This window comes from Carassius auratus, chromosome 10 (genome assembly GCF_003368295.1).
Source record: "Carassius auratus strain Wakin chromosome 10, ASM336829v1, whole genome shotgun sequence".
NCBI lineage: Eukaryota > Metazoa > Chordata > Actinopteri > Cypriniformes > Cyprinidae > Carassius > Carassius auratus.
Genome location: NC_039252.1, coordinates 18,146,706 through 18,159,481, shown reverse-complemented (window position 1 = coordinate 18,159,481; position 12,776 = coordinate 18,146,706). Strand labels below are relative to the sequence as shown.

At 37.3% G+C, this 12,776-nt stretch overlaps 1 protein-coding gene and 1 pseudogene across 3 annotated transcripts; one reads left to right on the top strand and one right to left on the bottom strand.

Moving 5' to 3' along the window:
• Window positions 1-2,058: 2,058 nt before the first annotated feature.
• On the bottom strand, window positions 2,059-3,114 carry LOC113110361 (trace amine-associated receptor 13c-like; annotated as a pseudogene).
• A 3,330-nt stretch (window positions 3,115-6,444) lies between these two features.
• LOC113110151 (uncharacterized) lies at window positions 6,445-11,995 on the top strand. 3 transcript variants are annotated; one of them, XM_026274176.1, is made up of 4 exons: window positions 8,820-9,348; window positions 9,452-9,521; window positions 10,286-10,454; window positions 11,805-11,995. In XM_026274176.1, the coding sequence occupies exons 1-4, from the start codon at window positions 8,953-8,955 to the stop codon at window positions 11,965-11,967; spliced, it is 798 nt and encodes a 265-aa protein (XP_026129961.1). In that variant the 5' UTR covers window positions 8,820-8,952; the 3' UTR covers window positions 11,968-11,995. The 3 variants fall into 3 exon arrangements, 2 of the variants coding, with proteins under 2 accessions (XP_026129962.1, XP_026129961.1); XM_026274177.1 differs by lacking the exons at window positions 8,820-9,348; window positions 9,452-9,521 and adding an exon at window positions 6,445-7,601; XR_003293085.1 differs by lacking the exons at window positions 8,820-9,348; window positions 9,452-9,521 and adding an exon at window positions 9,842-10,007 and having other exon boundaries at window positions 11,805-11,875.
• The last annotated feature ends 781 nt before the right edge of the window (window positions 11,996-12,776 follow it).

Genomic DNA, 12,776 nt, shown 5'->3' with positions numbered 1-12,776 from the left:
CAGTGTCAACATGGATGTTAAAATCACCAAGTAGGATAACCTGGGACGACACAGCCAGGCCTAATTAACTGAGTTCTGAGAAGAATTCAATTTGCTGCTTGGGTTGTCTGTAAATCAGTATAACTATGAGGGGACGTTTTAAACCACCCTTCATAACCATAAACTCAAATGTCGTAGTATTATGAAAATCCAGTTGGGTAAGATCTATGGAGTCATGATAAATGACTGCAGGACCACCCCCTTTGCCAGTTGTACAAGGTTTAGATAGATACTGATATCTAGTTGGGGTAAGCAAATTCAGATGCAAATAGTCATATTGTGATTGCCAAGTCACTGTAACAAATAACATATCCAGGTTATTGTCAAGAATTAGTTTGTTTATATAGGAACCTTTATCAGAAATGGAGCGACAATTAAGGAGAGCACAGTGTTTCTCCATAATGCTTCCAGTGGAGGTAATGTTATCCATGGAGTCAATACTACTTGTGTTGACAAGTGTTTCTGGTGTTCGACAGTTCTTTAGAGAATGTTTCAACAGAGCCCTATTGCTAGACCAGATGCACGGGATCACAGTAGAAGATGGCTGATGAATACTGAAAGTCCTTCTAGATAAGCGATGTAAAGAATGCAGGCGACGAATGATATCAAGGGTACGACAGTGTTCTTATTTTGCGGAGTTGAGAGGCAGGTACCCATTTAGAGCATTTAGCTCGCAGGTCGTATAAACAATTTCCATGTTGGGGTTAAATCCAATAGTGACCAAAAAAATTATAATGAGCCTTAGATTATTGACGTGAATGCAATTGCATGGGAACGCCAGCCATCAGCAAAACCATGTTAGCCAGAACCATAATCATTCTTAGCATCTACAAAAGTTGACTGAGAGGAGGGCTACCCGACCAGACAGTAAGCCAATAGACCAACTGAGAAGAAGAGTGTTAACTCACCTGACAGTCAGTCCAATAGATGGAGGATATAAGAAGTAGTGGGGTCGCAGGGAACCGATGACTAAAATAGTTCCCGGCGGTAACAAAACACACCATGTTGAAGCAAGGTAGTAAAAAACATACCACAGAGTAGTATACCAGAAACCAGAGTGATTCACAGCAGATCCAACAATGGTCCAAACAGTAGCCCAGTAGTCCAAAATGAAAGAAGAAGTCCAAAACAGTAGTCCAAAAAACGGAAAATAAAAAAGATTGGAAACACAGATTGTCACAAAACAAACAAAAAGCCCAGCGTGGAGCGGCAGCCAGAAGCAAACAACTTACCCACAACTGGAAGCCTTTAACTTTATTATACTTCTTCTAGTAGTAGTAGAAGGGCTAGCTATACAATGTTTGACAACTTTCAGCTGGATGCAGTTAAATGCTCATGGGAAAGATGAGTTTTATGCTCTTTTTGTTGTTTCTGTTGGGGATGGGGTTGGGGAGATCATGCCACCAGAAGGGGAAAGTGAATGAAAATGTTTGAAATCTGATCTATCTGACCTTTCTGGATAGAAAGTAGACTGATAAGATTGAGGTGAAGTAGGAAGGTGCAGAGTTGATGGCGATTCTGTATGCAAGCATCTATGCCTTGATCTTGATTTTGTGAGCTGTAACTGGTAGCCATTACAGAGGTGTGACGTGGGCTCAATTTACAGTAGACTAGTCGTGCTGCTGTGTTCAGTATTAGTTGTAGGCATTTGAGTGCACATGTTTGTTTTTTTACAAATTTCAGAAAAAAATGTTTATTAGACATTATCTGACTGCCTCAGTAATGTTTCATGATAATACATTTTTCTTCCAATACAATGTAAGTGAAAGGAGACAGAGACCGTGACCTAATGTTTAAAAATGACATACAGGATTGGAATAACACAAAGTAAATGAAGTCAATTTTCAAAAGTTTGGTTGATCTTTCCTTTAATATTTAGTTATTGATGATTATTTTATTTGCAAATCATATGTCTGAGTATGTGAATACATTTCACACGCTGACATTTTTGGACATTGATCTCAGAGGGTGTCTAGGTAAAAACATAAAATAAAACAAATAAATCCCCACTGTAAATCATTAATGACAATCACTAAAAATGTCCATCAGAGAGGATGCTGGCTGAAAAATTCTAAGAGTTAGAATGTTTTTAACTGATATTTTAAACCAGTGGTAAAATAAAGCATAGACAATAGGATTCAGACCTGAGTTTATAAAGAAGGTCCATGTTAGAAATGTCAGTGTAGTGAAGGAGACTTTTTTTGTTAGAGAACAGATGAAGAACGGAATCCAGCAAAGAAGATGAGCTGTCACAATGATTCCTAATGTCAGAGCAGCTTTGCTCTCAGATTTCCTCCTCACTGAAATGTCTATTACACATTTTACACTATTCATTTGAGAGTTAATAACTCTGACTTGCCTTTGCACAACATAAAATATCCTCAAATATGCAGTGATGATCACAGTACAAGGAAATAAAAGAGAAACTATTAAATCAATGAATCTCCAAGCAGGTGTCATCAAAGCAATACACTGTCCGTAACACAGTATTGTGTCTGACATATTAAAATATCCGTTACTTATTACAAACCAAATAACGTACACTGAACAGCAAAACCAGCAGAGCCAGATGCTTATTAAAGTTTTAGTTGTAGTAATTTTCTGTGGGTACAGTAAAGGGTGACACACAGCCATATAGCGATCCACAGCAATTAAAACCAAATTACTAACGGATATAACAAGGAGCAACCTAACGATGATCACATACAGTCCACAATAAGTGTCTCCAAAGTACCAGCATGTCTCAATTTGCTTGATTGCCTCTATGGGTATCACAAAAAGTCCAACAAGCATGTCGGCCACAGCCAGAGAGAGAATGATCAGGTTTGTTGGAGTGTGAAGCTTCTTGAAGTGAGAGATGGAGATGATCACCAGCAGGTTCAGAAACACAGTCCAGGCTGACAGCAATAATACAAACATATAGATGATATTACGTTCAAAACTGGAGCGTTTTCCCTTGATGCATGATGAGTTGATGGCAGGAAAGCAGTATTGAGTCTCATGATTCTCTGTCTCAGTAGCCATAATTGGGCCTCCTCCTGTTGGGAATTTGTACTGCTCTCCTTACTGTGCTTTAATTTATAGTATCTAGATCACACTGACCAACCCATCAATGTGATGCTGAATAATTATATAATAGTTTTCTTTCCCTAACTTTTGTTATGATGGATGCACAATCTAAGATTTATTCCTTTTTGAAATATAATACTGTAAATGAGCATTTATTATTGTAAGCATTAAATAAATGCTTTACAATAATTAGTAACTTTATTTAAAATCACCTCTCTCCATGTCTAGGCTATTTATGCTGTAGTGTAACAAAAATTATGCAAACAGTAAAAAGCAAAGTCAAACAGCGTTGTCGATCTGTGTGATTTTTCTTCTGGATGAATGAGGTAATTTTTTCATAAAGTTGCAGGTATTTGGTTGTTTGCTGTGAACATCACGGTTGAATGTGTGTTTGTGTTTTGTTAATAACACTGTTTAAACTCACCTCTCCTCTTCCCTGCACTATAGGTTAAAGTATTTAAGTGTACCGTTCTATGATATCCCCTGTTGAGGTCAACAGCTGGCTACCTCCACTGTAAACACAGTTGGCAGGGCAATGCTTCCCCCTCCTGAGGCGCCATACGGTTTTCCAGAACCTCTTCGAGGCCAACTAATAGTCTTTCTGCATGTCCTCACTAAACTCCTTCCAAACATGAGGTGCCTTCAGCAGTCACCTGGGCTGCAGTCCGCTTGGCCTGCCGGTACCCATCAGCTGCCTCAGGAGTCCCACAAGCCAGCCATGCCTGGTATGACTCCTTGAGTTTGATGGCATCCCTTACATCCGGTGTCCACCAGTGGGTTTGGGGATTGCCAGCTCAACTGGCACTGGAGACCTTACACTGTAACCCTTTACTGTAAATTTACAGCGAATTTCTTACAGAATTGTACTGTATTTCCATAATACAGTATAAGGCTGTATAATTTACAGAGCAGCTGTAAACATACAGCACATTTCTGTTTTCCTCCCGATAAATTCGTAATACAGTATCAGACTGTAAATGCATTGCATTGTGGGATTGATTTTATTCGCGCTCAAATTCAGATGAGACATGACGCCAACTGATGTGCCAACTGTGCGAGTTTTTGTGAATTTGTAATTAAGCTTTTTGTTTCGTGTGAGCTTCGTTTCTTGTGAGCTTTTGTGTGCGTCTTTCAAATATTGCCTGTGACGCAGCAGAAACGGTTAACGTCACATGAAGTTCATGAAGACGGGAGGAAGCGTCGGTCATGCATCTGTGAGCAAAAGTGGATTTTAGAGCTTGAGAAGACTGTTCAACTGACTGATACGGTAAGCCAATCTATTTTTATTTATTTATTACGTTCGGTTTTCTACATTAAGTTACACGAATAGTTTGATTTTGCGAACGTGGTTTTCTAACGCGAAAAAAACACTCCTTCTTTACCAAGTACGTTAACTTAACTTCGACATTTCACACAGCCAGCATACCATTTCATTTGCATGACCTGCTTATATAAGTTATATAAAATAAAAATCGCGAAAATAAAAATCCATGTCATTTATATTATCTCCTTTTTTTTCGTTTCAGGTTTAATAATCTGATGAAAAATCCAGTGCTAAAGTAAATGGTTTAGTAGTGTCTAGTCCACGTGCAAAAATGCCATGGTGTCAGTTCTGCGATTGTACTTTTGAATCGTTGTCAGCATTTTGCCAGCACATGAAAATCCATAGTCATGTTCCAAATAACGTTTTCAAATGTGGTATTCCGGATTGCTCCAGAACATTTAAAAAGTTCACTGCTTTCAAAGCTCACATATTTAGGGATCACAAAGACAGGCCCTCAAAGTCATCTGTTGAGCAGTTAGGAATTGATGCCTTAGTGTGTGATATTGGAACATGTCAAGAAAAGTGCAGTGATTTGAAAAACTTTGTTTTACACTTGAAAAATCATATCAAAGAAGGCACCAGAGTGCCATGTCCATTTACATGCAATAAACAATTTTCTGTAGCGTCTACATTGACTTCACATTTATCCAGAAAACATCGAAACTCTTCAGCAGAAAGTTTGCGTCATAGTATACTGCAGTCAAATGTTTCAGTACAGATGCCGCATGGTGAGGCATCTAACATGGCCGAACTCTCACATCCACAGTCTGAATTGTTTGATTGTGGTGATGGCATAGAGCAGTTGGAGAATGTACTTTTGCCAGATAATGCAGATGAATCTCTTTTTTTGAAAAACATGGCTCTGTTTTATCTCAAGTTACAGGCAAAGCATATTCTCCCATCATCTGTGATTCAGTCGGTAATTGAGGGGATGCAAGACATCCATGATATTAGCCAGTCTCATTTGCTACTCAAGCTAGGGGAAAAATTGATTGCACTTGGTATTTCTGAAAATGATATAAAGAGTGTTTTGGATGTCTTGCAAACTGATGATCTTTTTCGGAGGTCTATTATTAATACACTTAGCACTGATAAGAGAAGAAAGTCTTTTTATAAAGACAATTTTAAGTTTGTGGATCCTGTCCCAGTCTGTCTTGGTCAAAATGAATCTGGCAAGGAAAGCTTTGCTCAATACATTCCTATTAAGAAAAGCTTAGAAGCACTGTTCTGCTGTAAATCAGTGATAGAACAACATAATAATTCACGATCTGAAGTCAGAGCCAAAGATATCCTCTCTGATGTATGGGATGGCAACAATATTGATGAAAATATGCTGTTCAAAACTGATAAAGATTCATTAGCTTTAATCTTGTATGAAGATGCTTTTGAAGTTGCCAATCCACTTGGATCTGGTAAGAAAAAGCACAAAATTCTTGCCGTTTACATGACACTTGCAAACCTGCTGCCTCACTGTAGGTCAGGCATTGACCCTATGCAGCTAGTTCTGCTGTGTAGGGAACAAGATTTTAGATTTTTTGGACAGGATTTGGTCTTTGCAACTCTGGTAAAAGACCTTAAAGACCTGGAGGAAAATGGTGTTGAGTTAGCGGATGGAAAGGTGCACAAAGGTACATTGTGTGCCATAGCTGGCGATAACCTTGGATCACATTACATTGGTGGCTTTGTTGAGAATTTCAGTAAAAGTAAAAACTTTTGCAGATACTGTGAAATTGACCGCCAAACATTTAACTCAGCTCCCCTAACAAAGGCATTAACAAGAACTGTGGAGTCGTATGAGCAAAATCTTAAGGATTTGGATGCTGATCAAACTGAAATTGCAATTGGTGTCAAATGTAATTCTCCCTTTAATGACCTGAAATATTTTCACGTTTGCCAGCCAGGATTGCCTCCCTGTCTTGGACACGATCTTTTTGAAGGTGTTGTGTCATTTGACCTTGCTTTGTATATCGATCATCTTGTGAATCAGGAGAAATGGTTCACATACACTGAACTAAATCATCGTATTAACCAGTTTAAGTATCTTGGGAATGATGCGCGTGATAAACCAGTTGAGATGACTCCTGGTACTGGGAAATTAAGTGGACATGCAGTTCAGAATTGGTGCTTTCTCCGGCTTTTACCTCTTTTGGTTGGGGAAAAGATTGTCAGTCCAACTGAAAATGAGGTATGGCAGTTAGTACTTCAACTCAGACAGATAGCAGAGCTCATCTGTGCTCCTTCCATTAATATTGGTCAGATTGCATATTTATCAGTGCTAATAGAGGAGTATATTGAGACTCGAAAGGTGGTTTTTCCAAATCATCCCCTTAAGCCAAAGCACCACTACCTGTGTCATTATCCTGAGCTCACTGGTCGTTTTGGTCCACTTATTCGCCTCTGGACACTACGCTTTGAAAGTAAGCACTCATACTTTAAACAGTGTGCGAGAAAATTGCACAACTTCAAGAATTTGAGTGCTACATTGGCAGAAAGACATCAACTTCTTCAGGCTTACCTACATGCTGGAAGCCCTTTCCCTGAAAATGTTGTGGCAGAGAGGGGAATAGAGTTTCATGTTAATGACTACAATGATGACATTCAAGGATCTGTTGCTGGTCTTAACTTTCAGCCAGGGAATACAGTAGCATGTAATGAAGTGACCGTAAAGGGAACACTTTATAAAAAAAACATGCATGTTGTTTTGCAGAAGAATGATGAGGGAATTGTGTTTGGGAACATTCATTTAATTATTGTACATGACAATTGCGATGTGTATTTTGTCACAAAGAAAAGTCAGTCTTTTTGTCTTATAGACCAGGGAGTTCATTGCTTGAAACCACAAGATCAAGGCTACCTATGCATAAATCAAGACAGTCTACTGGATTACTATCCTCTGCCTGAGTATTCATTGTGTGGCTTGTCAGTAATTGTTCTCCATCATTCCTTCCCAATTTTAGAATAATGTCTGGAATGAAAGAAGTCCTGAAAGATGCTGTACTGTTGGTGTTGCCAAGCCTATCTCCAGATGTAACCAACCAGCTTGTTGAGAAGCTCATGGACCAAGGTGTTGAAGGCTTGGATGATTTGGTTTATGTAAAAGAAGATGACATTTTGGAGTTTATAAGACCTATCCAATGCAGAAAACTTCTTAGTTCATGGAAAAATCAAGGTAAAGATAAGGTTGATGTAAAAAAAACACACACAAATATAGTATATGGAAATTTAAAGGATTTATTCACCCAAAAATGGAAACCTTGTCATTAATTACTCACTCTCAAGCTATTCCAAACAAGCAAGACAATCTTTCATCTTCACTACACAAATGAAGATCTTTTTGATGAAATTGAAGAACTTTTGTCACTCCATAGATATTAGATTAATGGATGTTACACCAGGGGTGTAACATCTATTTTATGAAGCAACATGAGTGTGTTGTTTCCCCCCCTAAAAATCTTTATTTTCTACAACATTATCTCCAAGGGATGTTCACTAAAGCCCCATAATGCATGCCATGCTGTGTTGACATGAGAGCAGACATTGTTGTGTGAACACACATTTTAGATTATTATTTTGTAAATATTATTTTGTAAATAAACAAACCACTTCTAACATTAAAGATAAACCACTGGAGTCATATAGATTACGGTCTATAGATTACTCATATAGACAGTATACTCAACTGACAGTGGAAGTTGAGTATACTGTCTATAAAGGGACAGAAGTCTCTTAGATTTTATCAGGAATATCTTCATTTATGTACCAAAGTAAACAAAAGTCTTTCTGGTTTGGAATGACGTGAGGGTGAGAAATGAATGACAGAATGTTAAATTTGTTTGTGTGAACTATCCCTTTTATCCTTTAAAATGCATTCTAGTACTGTTTATTATGTAAGTTGATACAATAACTGATTATTTATATATATAAACACAGAACATCAGAACTGCACAGTTGTACTGCCACCTGCTGAGGTTCTCCCCTCGGTTCCCCCCGAAACAAACACTACTCTTGGTTCACCTCCATCAAGCTCCTCAAGGCCAACATCAAGCAGTTTAGCATCAGCCAGTGTCACACATTCATGGACTGAAAATTTCCAAGTTCCCTGGAGCTTAATGCCAGACGGTATAAAGAGTGCTGTTGAGAATGGACAGAGACCTTCTCCTTCTGATCGAAGACAAATGATTAGAATCCTTGCTGATGAAATGAGAAAACATGACAAAAACCCCACCAGATCACAGTGTCTTACTGTTAGTCGCAAAATAGTGAGCCAGTATCCAAAGTCTTTTGCTGACATGTTGGGTGACAAGCAGGTTGGGGGTGGATATGAATCTGTTCTTTCACAGCTGAAAGTACGCATCGAGCACCTGAATCGAACAAATATACTAAGTCATCATAGGATCCAAAGAAGTGACACCGGAACTACTAGAAAACGAAGTTCCACTGACTCGTATGGTTGTACAAGATGGCAGCCGGATCTTCCACCTAGGGAAACTTATGACAGTCTTGAAGTGAAACGTCAGAAGATGGAGGAGATGCATCTTCATGAAGGAATCTCTGGAGCAGAGAGAGGAGACGTTTGCAAGCTCATGGAGGAAACCTATTGGCTTCAGCGTCACATGATCAATGCAACCCCATCCCCTACAATTGCAGATATCAAAACTAAATGGCCATATCTTTTCACACAGAGGCATATATATGGACATTTTGAACAGCTTACTGACAAAAAAGTGCTCAGATGTTTGGAATTGTCTATTCAGGAGTGTGGACAAATCATAATTGAATTTTTCAAAAGCAAACCAACCAATGATGACATTCGAAGCATTCTCTCCAGAGGTGAAAATGATGTGGATGCCATGGTCATACAACTACTCCTTGCACACTTCAAAGAGAAGTTAGATGGGGTTTTCCTTCAAGCAGATGTAAGTAGAGATTATTCAACCAATCTAATTTATCTATAATCTCTTTTATGGATTGGTCTGTTGATCATGGTTGTACTGTCTTTTTTTTTTAAATTTGTTTCAGGAATTTGCAACTCCATCTGATGTCCAGCATTCTCTTAATTTGCCAGAGAGTCCACGCCTTATATTTCTTGGTATGTTAACATTAAAGTCGTTTAACCTTATAAAGTGAAGAGCAAGTCATCATTTACTTGCCCCACTGCAAAAAAATGTTTTAATTAACTTCTATTTATTTATTTTTTTGTTCCCAAGTGTCTTTTCATTTTTTTCTTTTTTGCATGAAGAAGAATTTACTAGACAAGTAAAAAAAATATTGTTTTCCGAAATGTTTTTGCAAAAAAATAAAATAAAAAAGGTTTAAGAAAACAATTTTAAGAAAAAAAAAAAAAACATAATTTTTACTTGTCTAGTTTATTATTCTTGATGTAAGAACTTATAGTTATTTGTCTGGAAACTAGACCAAATAGTAACTAAGAAAAGCATTTTTTGCATTGGGGTGTTGTTCCAATATAGTATTACATTTTCAGGAAGAGAGTGGTGATGGTATGAGAAATATAAAAACAGATTTTAATTGGCAACATATGTATGGAAGAATCAACTGTGTTCAGCAAAATTGTGTGGTTGTGAAGTCCAGCTAACTAACCCTAATATTACTTTCATTTAACCAGGGAAAACTATTCCTCTAAATAGGAAATTGCACATATAAATTAAATTATAGTATTACTGTATTGATGAACCCTACCCAAAAGCACTATTAAGGCAGAATGAAATGGTGTATCCTGTGAACAGAGTACTTTTAACAGTTATGTAGAATTATGAATAGACAACTACATAGAACCAAATTGGAACCCACAATAGTATTATTACTTTTTCATTCTGATTTTTATTTTTATTAAAGGTCAATCTCTGAGCAACCAGCGCTGGATGTTGAGTTTGGAGGGTCAAGTTGTGTGTGAAGGAGCACAGCCCAACTTCATCACTGGACTGGCAGCGCTGTTTGCCTCCTTCTATAACTTCAATTTACAGTACCAGGAAGAGGCAGCATGCACCCTTGAGTTTGTTCAGAGGTAAGTCATTGGCATATTTGAAATATGTTTTAGACTCAATTGTCACTAACCTTTGTCTTGACAGTATTTGTTAAGGACTTCATTTTTTTTTTCATAAATGTTTTGTACAGCTGACTACTGCGAATAACAATATGGACCTGGTTTCACACACTGCAAAACATGCTTTTCTTACGTAGTGTTTTTGTCTTGTTTCCAGTCTCAAAAAAAAAAAAAAACTTAATTTGGAGTAATTCCCTTGGAAAACAAGACGTTATATCTTATCTAATTTTACGTATCTAGTAAATGCATCTAGATTTAGGATTTTATTTTGATATTTGGACAGGGAACCAGACAAAAAGAAAAGCATTTTTTGCAGTGCAGACAGGGCTTAGCTTGAAGGGTTAGTTCACCCAAATGGCAAAATTATGTCATTGATAACTCACCCTCATGTCGTTCCAAACTAGTAAGACCTTCATTTATCTTTGGAACACATTTTAAGATATTTTAGATTTAGTCCGAGAGCTCTCAGTCCCTCCATTGAAGCTGTGTGTACGGTCTACTGTCCATGTCCAGAAAGGTAAGAAAAACATCATCAAAGTAGTCCATGTGACATCAGATATTTTGAAGCATCGAAAATACAATTTGCTCCAAAAATAACAACACTTACGACTTTATTCAGCATTGTCTTCTCTTCCGGGTCTGTTGTGAGTGCGTTCACAACACTGCAGTGATGCTGCTGACGTGTTATCTTTGTTATTGGGCACACCAGAAAACACGTCAGCAGCTTCGTGAGAGCGCTTACAACAGAACTGGAAGAGAAGACCATTTTAAATAAAGTCGTAATTGTTGTTTTTTTTTTTTGGACCAAAATGTATTTTTTATGCTTTATAACTGACCCTCTGATATCACATGGACTACTTTGATGATGTTTTTCTTACCTTTCTGGACATGGACAGTAGACCGTACACACAGCTTCAATGGAGGGATTGAGAGCCCTCGGACTAAATCTAAAATATCTTAAAATGTGTTCCTACGGGTTTGGAATGACATAAGGGTGAGTCATATATGACATATTTTTTATATTTCGGTGAACTGACCCTTTAAGCCAGGTCTAGGCCTTAGTAAAATAAGGGTATTTAAAGGGATGGTTCAGAGTAAAATCAACCTAGGGTCATTTTCACCATGATATTGAGCCAAACGCCCTGATTCAGTACCTGATGAGGGGATTATATTGTTAATAAGCTGGGTGAATAGTGGTTAAATCTCTCTCTCTCTCTCTGTGTGTGTGTGTGTGTGTGTGTGTATATATATATATATACGCACAGTCTATAATATCTCATTGTGTTTTTTTTTCTCTTTTCTGCATTTTAGACGCTTTGTTGACATCAATCCTGAACGTGGATCAAAAGCAAAAAAAGGAAAAGTGACTTCAAAGAAAACTGGCCAAGTCGTGCAAAAAAAGAACGCAACTGTAAGCCCACCAGTTTCCTCACTTCTGCGAAAACTTGCAGACTTTGAATGGAACTTTGTTTAGAACCTGTCAGCAAGTACATTCAAAGTAATTAAGATGACTGCATCGTTAATTCCATTTATAAAAAAACAACTGCCATTTCAGTCATTTTGAGGTTCTATTCTTTTTTTTTCTTTTGTTTTGACTCTTTACATTTCTGAAAAAAAAAGGAAATTTGTTAAATGTCAACAAGATTACTATATTATAAAGTGTTGTGTTCAACTTACATTTTAAATGTAAAAAAAACAAACAAAAAAAACAGCTGGCATTTCAGCCAAATGTATATTAGGCAATATGTCTGGTCGTTGCTTTTAAAATAAATGTCTTAAAACACAGATAATGTTGTTGGTTTTTTTTTTTTTTTTTTTTGCTGTAGACAGGAAAATACAGTATGTGGATGGCAACTCACTGCCAGTATTTTACTGTAAATTTACAGTAAACGGTTTACAGAACTAGTACTATAAATTCTGTTTACAGTACTAGTTCTGTAAAAATACAGTATGTGGCTGGCAACCCAGCTGCCAGTATTTTACTGTAAATTTACAGTACAACGGTTTACAGAACTAGTACTGTAAATTGTTTACAGTACTAGTTCTGTAAAAATACAGTATGTGGCTGGCAACCCAGCTGCCAGTATTTTACTGTAAATTTACAGTACAACGGTTTACAGAACTAGTACTGTAAATTGTTTACAGTACTAGTTCTGTAAAAATACAGTATGTGGCTGGCAACCCAGCTGCCAGTATTTTACTGTAAATTTACAGTACAACGGTTTACAGAACTAGTACTGTAAATTATGTTTACAGTACTAGTTCTGTAAAAATACAGTATGT

Coding starts and splice junctions, on each gene's coding strand:
- LOC113110151 (XM_026274176.1), top strand. CDS start 8,953: ATGGAGGAGATGCATCTTCATGAAGGAATCTCTGGAGCAGAGAGAGGA. Junction 9,349..9,451: donor GGGTTTTCCTTCAAGCAGAT/GTAAGTAGAGAT, acceptor AATTTGTTTCAG/GAATTTGCAACTCCATCTGA. Junction 9,522..10,285: donor TCCACGCCTTATATTTCTTG/GTATGTTAACAT, acceptor TTTTTATTAAAG/GTCAATCTCTGAGCAACCAG.